This window comes from Nyctibius grandis, chromosome Z (assembly GCF_013368605.1).
Source record: "Nyctibius grandis isolate bNycGra1 chromosome Z, bNycGra1.pri, whole genome shotgun sequence".
Lineage (NCBI taxonomy): Eukaryota > Metazoa > Chordata > Aves > Nyctibiiformes > Nyctibiidae > Nyctibius > Nyctibius grandis.
Window position 1 is genome coordinate 27,418,893 of NC_090695.1, and position 15,597 is coordinate 27,434,489.

Sequence of the window (15,597 nt, forward strand, 5' to 3'; positions counted from 1 at the left end):
TGTTTATTCTCTTCTTGTCAGTGCATTTTCCTTATCTTGAAAATTAAGGGTTGTTCTGATTGCCAGCCCCATGGTGGTATGTTTTGAAAGAAGGACTGAGGCCTTTATTGCTCGCTCTATCAATCCCAGAATGGATCAGTGAATCTCAGTTTGGTTTGCTGCTAGGTCCACTGGCATAACAGGTATTTGTCACAGCCAGTAAGGCTCTTTGTGCCTCATGGCTACCCTGTAAGTCTACCCCAGCAGGCTTTGCATATTTGGACACTTTCTTTATGCCTTCATCTCATATTTTAATCCCACATTTTTAGTGCATTGATTCAAAAATCATATAGTATAACTTCACACAGGCAGGCTGTGACTGAGCTCTGACCTTGTGAACTGAAATGCTAGAATGATCTCAGCAATGCCTCAAGGCTACCTGTTATTCCATGGGACCCTAAAGGTCTCTAGATCAAGTGCCATGCAGCCTGATCCACTTCAAATGATAGTAAGCCCAAGCATGCCTGTCCTCAGGCTCTCCACACTACTTAGCCAGAGACCAGTGAGTGCCACACAGCAGAACTTAAGTAGTCTGGAGAGGCACAAGAGCAGCAGGGGCTTTTACTCTCTGACAGAACTGAAAGGCTACTATCCTTAGCTATTTTCAGTTCCCCCCTCAACTTGAAGCCTGTCTTTCCCTTGCACCTGTATGCTTGGTGCTTTTTGCCAGTGCCAGGAAATGTGCTGATACAGTGGAAACTAGAGGCAATGTGTTCCCTATGGGCTGTTGCACAATGCTGTGAAAGCCCTATGGAGCATGGTTGTCCTAAACCTCTTTGCCTGGGACAAACTCGTTTTGGTTCTGTTTGATTTCTATGAAAGCACATAGCTCCTTCTTTTGGCTTGTTGGAACCAAAGGGAGGGGGCTGGACTTTGGAATCACTGCTGCTGTTGTATGTCCTTGAGCTGATGTGTCTGTTCAAATAGTAAGTTGCCTGTGATTCACAAAAGCACGTCCTTGGCTGCATTCCTTGACAGAAGCAAGAGACTGGAGGAGAACAAAGGCTTCCTAGGAATGTCTGAAATAAAAAGATTTACTGGATTTCAACCATAACATCTCTCAGCTTCCCCATCTCTTGTGAAATCTCCTTGTGCCTTTCTGCTTTTCTTCCTATGTTCCTAAGAACATTCTCCTTACTCTTTAGGTAGGGGAGTTGCCAGGGTAGAGCACCAAGTCCTCTATCAGCTGTGTGGTATCATGGCAGACTGAATTGGACCTTAAGGGCCTATATGTATGTTTGTTGTGTGAAAACAAAGTCCCCCAAAAAAGAATGTTGTCAAACTTGTAAAAGCAGGTGGAGTTGTCTTGAGCTAGGACCCTCCACATGAGAGGCTGGAAGACTCTCTGATGTATAGGAGAGAAGGGACTACAACCCCACAGTTGGGCACAGTAAACCTGTTGCAAACACTCTGATAAAATAATCAAGATTTGATCATATAAAAGAGTCAGATTTGAAATAGGCAACCACAGGCACTGTTCAGTTTGAAACAGGTAACCACAGGCACTGTTAGGTTTGAAGCAGGTAACCAGAGAAACCTCACCAGGAAGTTACTGGAGTTTTCTATGTTTTGTTTAAGAAACTAAGGAGACAATCACGGACACCAGTTACGCTGCTTGGAAACCCCCTTACCCTTCCCATCCTGATTTGAATATCAGAGATAGTTTCCAATCAGTACAGTGGAACTAACCAATGATTGTTTTAGAATAAGAATATAGATAAGGTTAAAATTAATGGAACCAATCGTTGTAAAGGTTAAATTTAAGAGCGAGCATACTATGCATTTTGATGTAAAAGAACTTATGTAATAGTGACTCAGTGTATAAAAACCAATGGATTTTAATGTTTGGTTGGACACGTATGGTGAAGCTATCCCCCGTGTCCCCAGCGCTGCAATAAAGAAGTGCCTGCTTATCTGCTTCATGTAGATGAGTTTTCTTCCCAATTGCTAACAGTTTTGGCAACCCAGACGGGACCTTGCGAGTGAGACTGGAAGGGATCGAGTGTTGATTGAGCTCCAGCTGGCACCGAGGACTTCTCGGGGAGAACCATTGCCCTCGACCCGTAATGTTCCTCGCAACATTCCCTGGAACAGGGTAAAACACTTCTTTTTGGAATTTGGTTTGGAAAGCCTGCCTGTAAGGCGCGGCGAAAGCTGCGAAGGGCTGGGGCTAAGAGTGCACCTGTTTGCATTGGAAGCCTAGGCATCTGTCTGTAAGTCATAAGCGAAAGCTATTGCTGGGTTGGACTTTGAGTCCTCAGATCGGTAATTGTCGTTTCTCTATTTTGGTAATTGTCGTTTAGGTATTTTGCTGCACGATGGCGTCAGGATTCGTGAAACTGTTTAAGAGCAAAAGTTCTGGAAATCTGTTATCGGATGAAAAGATACAAAAAAGATCGCCGTTGGGGTGTTTATTAGCACATTGGGGTGAATTGCATGATGGCTTATGTAAAAGTCAGATGATAGAATATTGTGATCATATAATACTATATAATACTATACTGCAGTTCATGTTGTTTTGTAGAAGAGAAGAGTAAATGGAATGAAGCGCCGTATGTAGATTTGGGTTTTTTTAGAGACAACGAACGGATTGGCAAAAAGAATGTAAATTAATTAGTCAAGATAATTTGGCGATGGCATTAACTTAGGAAAATAAGAAAACAAAGAAAAGATGAAAAAAAAAAAAGTGAGGCAAAGAAAATTAACAGATGCCTTAACAGGGAACATAGCAAGGAGAAGAGGATGAGCAGGAGGAAAAGGAGGTTTTAGATACTTTCGTGACCAGGAACCTAATGCACCTCTGGGTATAAATCAGTGTGCATATTGTAGGGAAGATGGTCATTGGAAACAAGATTGCCCTAAATTGAAAACAAGTCAGCGAGAAGCTGCAAGAATGATGACCCTAGATGAATGAAGGGGACTGGAGGGGAACCCACTGAACCTCTGATTATAATTAAGCTGGGAAATGATAAAGTTGAATTTTTTAATAGATACGGGAGCAACATATACTGTTTTGAACACTTGTAAAGGGAAATTGGGGAATAAAATGGCTAATATAATTGGAACGACTGGGAAACAGGAAAATGGGCCATTCCTTCAACCCCTGGATTTAAAATTTGGAAATAAGGTAATTACACGTGAATTTTTGTATGTACCAGATTCTCCGATACCTTTGTTAGGACGAAATTTGTTATCCAAATTAAATGCGCAAATTTTTTAAAGAAGGAGAAATCCTTTTGAAAATACCATAATCAAAGACAGCAGAAATATTGATGATACAGGAGAAAGTCAAGGAACAAGAAATACCACAAGAAATGGATGAGGCTGTTATACCTACAGTCTGGAATACAGACATACCGGGTAGATCAAAGACAGCACAGCCTGTGAAAATAGATTTGGAGAACAGGCAAGGCCTTTAAGACTCAAACAGTACCCAATGAACCCCAAGATTAGACAAGTGATTAAGAAATTAATTGATAAATTTTTAGAGTATGGGATTCTTGAAGAGTGTGAATCAGAATATAATACTCCAATTTTACCAGTAAAGAAAGCTTCAGGTGAATATAGGTTAATTCAGGATTTAAGGGCCATAAATCAGATAGTTAAAGACATACATCCTGTAGTTGCAAACCCATACACACTTTTAACAGCGTTGAGAGAGAATCATCAGTGGTTTACAGTGGTTGACTTAAAATATGCTTTCTTTTGTATACCCTTGGAAAAGGAAAGTCGAAAATCGTTTGCTTTTGAGTGGGAAAATCCACAAACAGGACGAAAACCACAATTAACATGGACAAGATTACCACAAATATTCAAGAATAGTCCAATGACTATTTGGCAATCAATTAGCAAAGGAACTTGAACAGTGGAAACAAACTGACTCAGAACTTAAACCTGGACATCTGCTTTTACAATATGTGGACGACATTCTGATTGCTACAGAAGAAAGATCGACTTGTGTAAAGGTAACAATAGATCTTTTAAACTTTCTTGGACTAAGTGGGTATAAAGTAAGGCTCAGATAGCAAGCCAAACTTGATTTATTTGGGCTTTGAAATCTCCAAAGGACAACAACAATTGGGAACAGATCATAAGGAAGCAATCTGCAGTATCCCTGTGCCAAGAAACGTTCATGAATTAAGAGCCTTTTTGGGAATGGCTGGGTGGTGTCAACTCTGGATAATGAATTATGGTCTGATAACTACACCGTTATATGAAGCCCAAAATGTTGTACGATTTGTATGGGGCCCAAAGCAACAAAGGGCCTTTCAGGACTTAAAACGGGCTTTGATAACTACACCAGCATTGGGACTTCCAGACCTAACCCAAGACTTGCAGTTGTTTATTCATGAAAGGCAACATCTTGCGTTGGGGTGTTGACCCAGAAGATGGGTAGTTGGAAAAGACCAGTTGAGTACTTCTCCAAACATCTGGACGCTGTAAGTAAAGAATGACCTACTTGCCTTCAAGCAGTTGCAGCTACTGTTATGTTAATACAAGAAGCATGAAAACTAACTTTGGGAAGAATGATAATGGTATATGTACCACACATGGTGATCACTGGTTTAGAACAAAAAGGGGGTCATTGGCTATCCCCTAGCAGCATGATCAAATACCAAGTAACTCTGACAGAACAAGATGATGTAATTTTGAAAACAACTAACCTGATTAACCCTACAGTCTTTTTGAGTTCTGTACAGGAAGAAGGACAACTAGAACATGACTGCCTGGCAACCACCGGACATGTGTATTCCAGCCGAGAACATTTAAAAGACATACCACTGGATGATCCTGATTGGGAGCTGTATACAGATGGCAGCAGTTTCATAGAAAATGGGATTTGTTACGCAGGATATGTGGTGACAACTGAAAATTCTATCATAGAAGCAAATTCTTTACCTTGCACAACTTCAGCTCAAAAGGCAGAATTGATAGCTTTGACAAGGGCATTAGAGCTAAGCAAGGAAAAGAAAGTGAATATTTGGACTGATTCAAAATATGCCTTTGGTGTAGTACATGTCCATGGAATTCTATGGAAAAAAAGAGGATTATTATCTTCTCAGGGAAGAAGCATTAAATATAAAGAAGATATTTTACAATTAGTATAATCAGTCCACAAACCGACCACAGTGGCAATCATGCACTGTAAAGCACACCAATCAGGAAATACAAAAGAAATTATAGGGAATAAATTGGCAGATAGAACAGCTAGAAAAATTGCAAAAAGTAATGCCTACAAATGGCATTGATTTCTACTAAGACCATTAGTTTACCAAGAGAAAAACCTAAATATTCAGAGGAAGATGAGAAATTAGGAAAGTTATTAAATGCAAGGAAGAATTTGGCAGGGTGGTGGGTGACACCAAAAGGTCAAGTAGTAATCCCACCACTTTTAATGAGGGAAATAATACAGACAAAACATAAGGAATGTCATTAGGGAGCAGAAGCATTAGTAACTTCCCTAAGAAGACAAATAGTAGTATCAGTGAAAATGCTAGAAATAGCTAAAATGATAACTGCAAAATGTGAGATCTGTTTGAAAAACAATCCAGTAGTAAAGAAAAGGCTTCAGATGGGAATATTAAAATCAGGAATGGAGCCAGGAGATTACTGGCAAATAGATTTATCAGAACTACCCTGGCAAAATAGGTATCGGTACATTCTGGTAGGAATTGATACTTTTACAGGATGGCCTAAAGCTTTTCCCTGTTGAACCAGCCAAGCAAAGGAAGTTGTTAAATGGTTATTGCAAGAAATTATTCCGAGATTTGGGGTACCCATTGGAATTTCTTCGGATGGAGGTTCTGCATTTGTTGCAGAAGTAGTGCAGGGTGTTAGTAAAATTTTGGGAATTACTTGGGACTGACATACACCTTGAGGGCCACAATCTAGCAGGAAAGTAGAAAGGATGAATCAAACATTGAAAAGACAAATTAGTAAAATATGTCAGGAAACCAATTTGAAATAGCCTCAGGCACTCCCACTGGCCCTTTTAGAGATTCGGGTTCTAACAAAAAGTGGAGCATTAATCAGTCTTTATGAGTTACTCTATGGGAAGCCTTATGAGTCTCCTGAACCAAATTTAAACGTGCATTTAAAAGGAAAACAAGATGTATATAACTAACTGCTTTCTTTAGGAAAAACACTAACTGTGCTCAGGAGTGTGGTTATTTAGAACAGACCTCTGTCTTTGGAGAATCCAGTACATCATTTCCAACCAGGAGATTATGTCTACATGAGAACTTGGACTTCTGAACCTCTTCAGGAACATTAAAAAGGACCCTTTCAAATACTGTTGACCACTTTCACCACCATCAAGATCGCCTAATCAGATGTGGACATCAGAAATGGATTTAGAAGAAAAAGCTTCTATCCTTCTCATTATATGAGAGAGCGATCCCCTCATAAGAGGGACTCTCCTTTCTTCAGAGAATTGCTAGGGAGCCGAAGGGATTCTCCATACAGCAGATCTGGTTCTAGTATCAGCAGCAGGAGCTACTCTCCTGAAAGAAGCAAAGCCTATCCTTTCCACCAGTCACAGCATAGCAGAAGTATGTCATCTTTACATAAAAGAAATATTTATTCTCAGCAAAGTAAAGAGAGGACGTCAGTTCAGTCACTAAAAACATCAAGAGATGCATCACCTTCAGGCTCCACAGCAGTACCCTCATCAAAGGCCTTGGATAAGAGCAACAGAATATCAGAAAGAAACTTGCAGAAGCTGCAAGCAAGTGGTCAGCTGAAAAGTCAGGGAAGGCTGATGAAAGCAATGTACCTGAAGTAACAGAGTATGATGCTGGATCTTCAGCTCCATTATATGTCGAACAAACAGAGGAAACTGAAACAAACATAATGGATAGTACGGAATTATATGAGGATGGGCAGCTTCTAGGCCACTCAAAAGCAATTACAACTAAGACAAAGGAGATTAAACAGCTCTACAAACAAGACTGTGAAACCTTTGGCACAGTAGAGAAGATGCTATTTGATAAAGATCCATCATTAAAGAAATCCGCTCAGTTTGCCCTGAGGCAGAATTTGCATGAAATAGGTGAGCGATGCATTGAGGAACTCAAACATTTCATTGCTCAGTATGATGCTGCCAATCAAGATCTGTCAGAATCCTTCAAAGGTGTCTTTACAAAATAGAATGGCTTTAGATACGCTCTTACTTAAAGAGCATGGGGTTTATGGATACCTGAATGATAGAATTGACCATTGTTGCATACACATTCCGAATGTGACTCAGGATGTGGAACATGACTTGGACTTATTGGAAAAGGTAGAAAAAGACACTCAAAAGCTTCAACAGGACATGCAAGAAAGTTGGATAGATAAAATCTTCAGTGGATTGAGATGAAATCTGAGTTCATGGGTTAAATCACTGATTAGTACTGCATTACTCTTGTTAATAATCTTCTTGGCCATTACATTGATCTGCTATTGTTAAAAAAAAAACCCAAATAACAAGACTGCCTTTAATCGGATGATTATTCAAGCAGTGGCTAGACAACAGGATGAAAAGGAATCGATTCCAAGGCTCCCACCAACATAGAATACCTAGAAAATGTAACATAAATATGAGTAGAAAATAAAAAGATAAAATAAGATTTGCAAAGTATAAAATTGGAGCAGAACTTAAAGGAACTACTTTAAATACTAATAGCAATTTTTGTTTAAGAAGTATAATTAAGGTTTTGATTGTTATATTTATAATAATCATAATATATCTATTCCATAATGGGTGAAAGTATTGAAATGATTTTCAAAACTTTCAAAGGAGGGGAAATGTTGCAAATACTCTGATAGAATAATCAAGATTTGATCATATAGAAGAGTCAGATTTGAAATAGGTAACCACAGGCACTGTTAGGTTTGAAGCAGGTAACCAGAGAAACCTCACCAGGAAGTTACTGGAGTTTTCTATGTTTTGTTTAAGAAACTAAGGAGACAATCACGGACACCAGTTACGCTGCTTGGAAACCCCCTTACCCTTCCCATCCTGATTTGAATATCACAGAGATAGTTTCCAATCAGTACAGTGGAACTAACCAATGATTGTTTTAGAATAAGAATATAGATACGGTTAAAATTAATGGAACCAATCGTTGTAAAGGTTAAATTTAAGAGCGAGCATACTATGCATTTTGATGTAAAAGAACTTATGTAATAGTGACTCAGTGTATAAAAACCAATGGATTTTAATGTTTGGTTGGACACGTATGGTGAAGCTATCCCCCGTGTCCCCAGCGCTGCAATAAAGAAGTGCCTGCTTATCTGCTTCATGTAGATGAGTTTTCTTCCCAATTGCTAACAAACCAAGTAAAACCTGTTGGTGTAAGGAAAATGCTCACCAGCCATACTGAAGGGGTCCATGTTATAGCAGGAGAACTAGGCTATATACTAGATTTGCATCTCACACAGTCCAGCTTGATTAGATGTGTTCTTCAGGAACACTAGAGCTGATGTGGGTGTTCCCTTAAGACCTGTTTCCCAATCTAGCTATGTTGAAATGGAAATTCAGGCAGCAACAGAGCCCTGAAGCAATGGATATGGCTCTCTGCTGTGGCCGTACTTTGAACATGGGAAAGCAGTGCTGAAGATTAAGCTGTGAGGCTACATCAGTGAGCCATCCAGGCTTGCTCTAACAGTGTATTCAACTATAGTCCTAAAGTGATTATTGAATTTGTTCTTGGTTCTTATCAAGTGTGATGTCTTGCTGTTACATTCTTTAAGTGTAATAAATTTGAGGAGAGATTGCTTCACTGTTTAGACACATCTATTAAAAATTATGACTGGCTGCAGAAGCCTTAATGAAGTACTCTCAAATGACTGCAGTCACCTTTCACTTGTTAATTAATGTGTTCTGAAAAGCACAGGCTCTCTGTAGCCTGCGTCCTCCCATCAGGCTGAGCATCCTGGCTGTAGGGGTTTTTTACTTTTTTTACATGCATTTAGCTGGTAGAAATGTGGCAGGCCTGAGAAGCTGTGTTTAATAACAGCAGCTATGTTGCTTTTGCAGTGTTTTGTGCAGTATATGAGCTTTTCACAGAAATTTGTGAGCAGGGGACACACTAAACTCACTGGTGGTAAAACTCTAGTGAATGCAAGCACCCCTGTTTGGCAGCTTTTTTTAGGGGGTGAGGACTGCTGTCTCCCCCTTCCTCCCAATAACTGATGAAGCCTGCTGTTTCTTTTGTATTCTTGGACTGATGCTTCTGCATCTTTACCATCGTAATATCTAGGCAGGCACAATAGGAGAGCTGTAGAAGCCAGAAGTGGCACAGGTATGTTATATAAGCAGGAGGATGAGGGCAGAGAGGTGATGACCTCCCTGGGATCAGGCAGTGGATCAGCAACAGGAACAGAAGAAATACTGTGGTTTTATGGATGATCCATGAATCCATGAAACATGAAAAGACAGTCTCCAGCTGGCTCTTACAGCAAGAGGAATAGTTGACAGATATATCTCAGCCTGTGACAGGGATAGGTAAGGGGCAGGCAGAATATCTGTATACCCACATGAGTGACTACATAAAATAAAGGGGCACACGTATTGAATTATCTATGAGGAGAGATAACATCTAGGGAAAATATTGTGGAAAAGCTGAATTTACATCCCCACCCATGCCCCCCGGAATGAACTCACAGTTCCCCCTTGTTTTGTGTGGAACACTTGACTCCTTTGTCAAGTAAATTGTCATCTTCTAGTAAATTCTTTAATTTATGTTGAGAGCAAACTCTGTTGTGAATGTGGATGATTTGTATGTTTGTGTATACGAGAGCTGACTGGAAAAAGTCAGTGAACTCCAATATTAAGTTTCTGGCACTGTGCTACTAGTGCTCTCGCTGCAAAATGTGTAAAAATTGTTGGCACATTCTGGGACAAATAATAAAATGGTCTTTGTTGTGTAACTGCATAAGTCAATCACATTAAAGAGTAGAAAGATAGGTATTTAATTTAGGTTTTTTTAAAAAAATCACCTTGTGAAAATAGGTTGTCAAGAAACTGACAGAATGCTGGCTGCAATTGGACAGAATTAGACAGCTGAAACTGACCTTTCTAAAATGCAGTTCCAAGCCTGCCTGAGTGCTACAGGAGCCAAAGGCACTTGTGTTTCAAGGTGTCGGAGCACTAGCTTTTTCCATTTTGCTTCATGAAAGCAAGGATTCCGATACCTGATTGGGTTGATACTGAAATCCAGTGAGTTACTTTTGTCATCTGTGGTTGCATTGCTTGATCGATGACCCTGTGTTTTCTTTATTATTATTGTTGTTTAGGCCAAAATGATTCTACTTAGTCATAGAAATGGGAAAGTGGCTGACGTGTAGGTCAGTGGGATGTGGAATTGCTTTGTAGGGTGAGGTAAGCTCTGGTAATTGTGTAGCTCTGTGTCTCTAAGATCATTCTTAGGCAAAACTTGCAGCACCTATTCCTGTCTAAATGTTGCACTCATCCTCCAGGCATTCATATTTACCATTGTATTTTAGGTGTGTTTGTGCTTCTCAGGGACCTTCACCAGATGTGTGAGTTAGTATTTTTTTCAGTTAAATGTCACACATTTTTTGATTCAGGGAAAAAGGAAGAATGACACCCTGATTTTGTATTGAGATTAAGTGACAGCAATTTAAAGTCTATTCTTTAGTTTCATGTGGCAAGTTTTTTTTTAAAAGAAAACCATCTTACTGTAGTTTCTGGGCTTATGGTTTTCTTTTCTCTAGCAGCAAACGACTAACTTTAGGTTTCCCAAAACACAACGCCTGGCAATGGGAATCTACACAAATATTACCTGTATTTGAAAAGTTAAAAGATCATAGCACTTGCTCAATTTTATTTAATATAACTGAATATTGCACAATAGAGACATCTCTGAAGACCATCTTTTCCAATAGCAGGAAAATTTTCTGTGTTCTGTGGACTTTGAGAGGGCCAGACAGGCTTAACTGGCATGGGGAAATTGCACCTGAGTTGTTTGTCTGATTCAAATTCCAAAAAAGACTGTTCCAAATGTATGAAACAAGCATCAAAGTTGCTTCATTACCAAATTAAAATGCATAAAACATTCATCAAGGTAGTTTAAGTTGCTCATGTCAATATCTGTTATTTTGAGATACCATAGTTTACTGAGGGAAAATTAATTTTATGTGAATTGGCTGCCTCTGAGGGCAAGAAAGAAGGTCTTTATGATGTACAGATTCATGTGTTGCTCATCTCAGTTAGAAGCAAGGAATTGTTATTGCTGATGACAAGTGTTTGAGGCAAAAAGCATCTTTCTGTGGATTGTGATCCAGAGACCTGGGCCTCCTTGTCAGCATTGTTTAAATTATCCATAGCAGAAGAGGGAAGGAATATGATCTACCTTCCCAGAACAAAATGATCCCAAAGGCAGCTATGCATTCTTTTGTAGCTCCTCCAGCAGATCTGCTTTGTTCCTTGTGTTTCCTCTTCTCTGTATTCCTTCAGGGTTGTAGGTATTTGGTTCACTCATACCCTCACACTCTTTCCTTAACCCCAGTTTTAATTCCGTAACGTTGGGTAAAAACTGGAGATCCAGTTGCTGTTGGCCTTAAACAGTAATGAAAGGGACCCAGCTGTTAGCAGAGAGAAAGGATTCTGTCGCTTCTACAGATCTCCAACAGGCTAAACAGCCTTACTATCTTCAGAGTAGCAGATGGGAATTTGTTACAGAGAATGGAGCCTGAGCTCAATAGAGTGGTCTTCACACCACAGAACCACAGAATCACAGAATGTTAGGGATTGGAAGGGACCTCGAAAGATCATCTAGTCCAATCCCCCTGCTGGACTAGGATTACCTAGATCATGTCACACAGGACTGCATCCAGGCGGGTTTTGAATGTCTCCAGACAAGGAGACTCCACAACCTCTGGGCAGCCTGTTCCAGTATTCAGTTACCCTCACCGTAAAGAAGTTTTTCCTCATATTTATGTGGAACCTCCTGTGTTCCAGCTTGCACCGGTTGCCCCTTGTCCTGTCAATGGATGTCACTGAGAAGAGCCTGGCTCCATCCTCATGACACTTGCCCTTTACATATTTATAAACATTACTGAGGTCACCCCTCAGTCTCCTCTTCTCCAAGCTAAAGAGACCCAGCTCCCTCAGCCTCTCCTCATAAGGGAGGTGTTCCACCCCCTTAATCATCTTCGTGGCTCTGCGCTGGACTGTCTCTAGCAGTTCCCTGTCCTTGAACTGAGGGGCCCAGAACTGGACACAATATTTCAGATGCGTCCTCACCAGGGCAGAGTAGAGGGGGAGGAGAACCTCTCTTGACCTACTAACCACTCCCTTTCTAATACAACCCCAGGATGCCATTGGCCTTCTTGGCCATGAGGGCACATTGCTGGCTCATGGTCATCCTGGTGTCCACTAGGACCCCCAGGTCCCTTTCCCCTACGCTGCTTTCCAACAGGTCTGTCCCCAACTTGTACTCATACATGGGGTTGTTCTTGCCCAGATGCAGGACTCTACACTTGCCCTTGTTATATTTCATTAAATTTCTCCCCGCCCAACTCTCCAGCCTGTCCAGGTCTCTCTGAATGGCAGCACAACCTTCTGGCGCATCAGCCACTCCTCCCAGTTTTGTGTCATCAGCGAACTTGCTGACAGTGCACTCTGTTCCCTCCTCCAAGTCATTAATGAATATATTGAATAGTACTGGTCCCAGTACCGACCCTTGAGGGACTCCACTAGACACAGGCCTCCAACTGGACTCAGTCCCATTGACCACCACTCTCTGGCTTCTTTCCTTCATCCAGTTCACAATCCACCTTACTACCCGATCATCCAGACCACACTTCCTCAGTTTAGCTGCGAGGATGCTGTGGGAGACTGTGTCAAACGCTTTACAGAAATCAAGACAGACCACATCCACTGCTTTACCATCATCTATCCACCGGGTTCTGTCCTCATAAAAGGCTATCAAGTTGGTTAAGCATGACTTCCCCTTGGTGAAGCCATGTTGACTGCCCCTAATGATCCTCCTATCCTTGATATGCCTAGAGACAGCACCAAGGACAAGTTGTTCCATTACCTTTCCAGGGATGGAGGTGAGGCTGACCGGTCTATAGTTACCCGGGTCCTCTGTCTTGCCCTTTTTGAAGACTGGAGTGACACTTGCTTTCTTCCAGTCCTCGGGCACCTCTCCCATTCCCCACGACTTAGCAAAGATGATGGAGAGTGGCCTAGCAATGACTTTCGCCAGCTCCCTCAGCACCCATGGGTGCATCCCATCAGGGCCCATGGATTTATGGACGTCCAGATTGCTTAGTTGGTCCCTGACCCAGCCCTCATCAACCAAGACAGACTTCTCCTCTATCCTGACTTCCTCTGGGGCCTGAGGGGTCCGGGGCTCCTCAGGATAGCCTCCAGCAGTATAGACAGAGGCAAAGGAGGCATTCAGTAACTCCGCCTTCTTTTTATCCTCTGTCTCCAGGGCACCCACCTCATTCATCAGTGGGCCTGCATTGCCCCTAGTGTTGGTTTTACCTGCTGTGTATTTGAAGAAGCCCTTTCTGTTGTCCTTGACCTCTCTTGCACGGTTTAATTCCAAGGAGGCCTTAGCTTTCCTAGTTGCCTCCCTACATCCTCTGACAACAGACTTATATTCCTCCCAAGTGGCCAGACCCTCCTTCCATGATCTGTACACTCTCTTTTTCCACTTGAGTTTGCCCAGCAGTTCCCTGTTTAACCATGCAGGTCTCCTGGTACCCTTTCTTGACTTCCTACCTGTTGGGATGCTCTGATCTTGAGCTCGGAAGAAGCAGTCGTTGAATGCTACTGCCCAACTACCTTGGGCCCCCTTACCTTCTAGTTCCCTGTCCCACAGGATTTCCCCTAGCAATTGCTTGAAAAGGCCAAAGTTGGCCCTCCTGAAGTCCAGGGTTGTGATCCTGCTAGATATTCTGTTCCTGCCACATGAGATCCTGAACTCCACCATCTCATGGTCACTACAACCAAGGCTGCTCTCAACCTTCACCGCTTCAGACCCTCCTTGTTAGTGAGAATAAGATCCAGCAACGCTCCTCTCCTAGTTGGCTCATCCACCATTTGCATCAGAAAGTTATCATCAATGCACTGGAGGAACCTCCTGGACTGAGGATGGCTGGCTGAGTAGGCCTTCCAGCAAATGTCAGGGTAGTTGAAGTCCCCCACGACAACCAGGGCCCGTAATTGTGAGACTGCTCTCAGCTGCCTGTAGAAGGCCTCATCAGCCTCCTCATCCTGATCCAGTGGCCTGTAATAGACACCCACAACAGTATCACCCCTGCCAGCCTGCCCCTTAATTCGTACCCACAAACTCTCAACTCGCTCCTGCTCCGCCCCTGGATAGAACTCAATACATTCTAGTTGCTCACTCACATAAAGAGCAACTCCACCACCTCTCCTTACTGGCCTCTTTCCTGAACAGGACATAGCCATCCATGACCACATTCCAGTCATGCGAGGTGTCCCACCAAGTCTCTGTAATTGCCACTAGATCATAACCCCCCAACCGAACACAGATTTCTGACTCCTCCTGTTTATTCCCCATGCTGCGTGCATTGGTGTACAGGCATTTCAGGGAGCAAGCTGAGCCAATTTCACCCTGGGGGGATGGGAGGCTTCCTGGTCCACATCAACACTAGAGCATTGCCCCAGTGGTGCAAGCCCAGCTACAACCCCATCCCCCTTCGAATCTAGTTTAAAGCTCTCCGAATGAGCCCTGCTAATTCCTGTCCCAGAACCCTTTTGCCCCTACGAGATAAACCTTTCCCATGTATCACTGTCAGGTCTGGTGTCTTTTAAAACCAGCTGTTATCAAAGAAGCCAAAGCCCTGCCTGTAGCACCAGTCTCGTAGCCAGGCATTTATGGAGAGAATCCTACTATTCCATCCCATCTCATCACCCGAAAATGGAAGGACGGAGGAGAAAACAACTTGCGCCCCAGACTCTTTCACCAACCATCCTAAGGCCTTGAAGTCTTTCTTCATCCCCCTCAGACTACGGGATGCAGCTTCCTCCCCACCTGTCTGGAAGATCACCAGCGGGTAGTAGTCTGGCCTTCACCAGGTTGGGGAGTTTCCTGGTGATATCCCTGATTCGGGCTCCAGGTAGACTGCAGACCTCCCTGTGATGAGGGTCAGCTCTGCATATTGGGCCCTCAGTTCCCCTTAGGAGCGAGTCTCCAACCACTAAAACTCTTCTCTTCTTCCTTGTGGAGGAGGTAGCTATACGCCTGACAGGTTTTTCTGACTGTGGTGAGACCTCTGATATAGGTTGCCTATCCACCACATCCCCATTGGACTGGCTGTATTTCACCAGGGCCTCATATCTATTTCTCAGAGGCAGCTGGGGAGGCGAGGCAGGCAAGGAGAGCACTTGCCTTTTGCCATGGCCATAAACTTGCCTCCACTCACTCCTTTCATTTAGGTTACTGTTTTCCACCTGAGAGGGGCAGAGTACAGGGGTCCCTCGATCCTGGGAGCTCTCCGGCAGGTGCTCCCATTTTTGTTGCAGGGAGGGCAGAGCCTGGCTCCACCAGTCTATCTCCATTTCAGCCT

The 15,597-nt window shown here is 42.5% G+C and overlaps 1 protein-coding gene and 1 pseudogene across 7 annotated transcripts in view; both read left to right on the forward strand.

Moving 5' to 3' along the window:
- The window catches only part of SHB (SH2 domain containing adaptor protein B), a 99,778-nt gene that overhangs the window by 64,323 nt on the left and 19,858 nt on the right, over positions 1-15,597 (forward strand). Inside the window, exon 6 of one of the 7 annotated variants that reach the window (XM_068422561.1) lies at positions 6,177-6,385. The exons of 4 other annotated variants lie outside the window; for them this stretch is intronic. In XM_068422561.1, the coding sequence (XP_068278662.1) occupies positions 6,177-6,294 (118 nt within the window). In that variant the 3' untranslated portion in view covers positions 6,295-6,385. Of the gene's footprint in view, positions 1-1,993; positions 2,279-3,763; positions 4,276-6,176; positions 6,386-15,597 lie in introns of those variants that run through there. 2 more of the 7 variants (XM_068422563.1, XM_068422565.1) reach the window with 2 other exon arrangements.
- Positions 6,406-8,383, forward strand: LOC137676059 (periphilin-1 pseudogene; annotated as a pseudogene).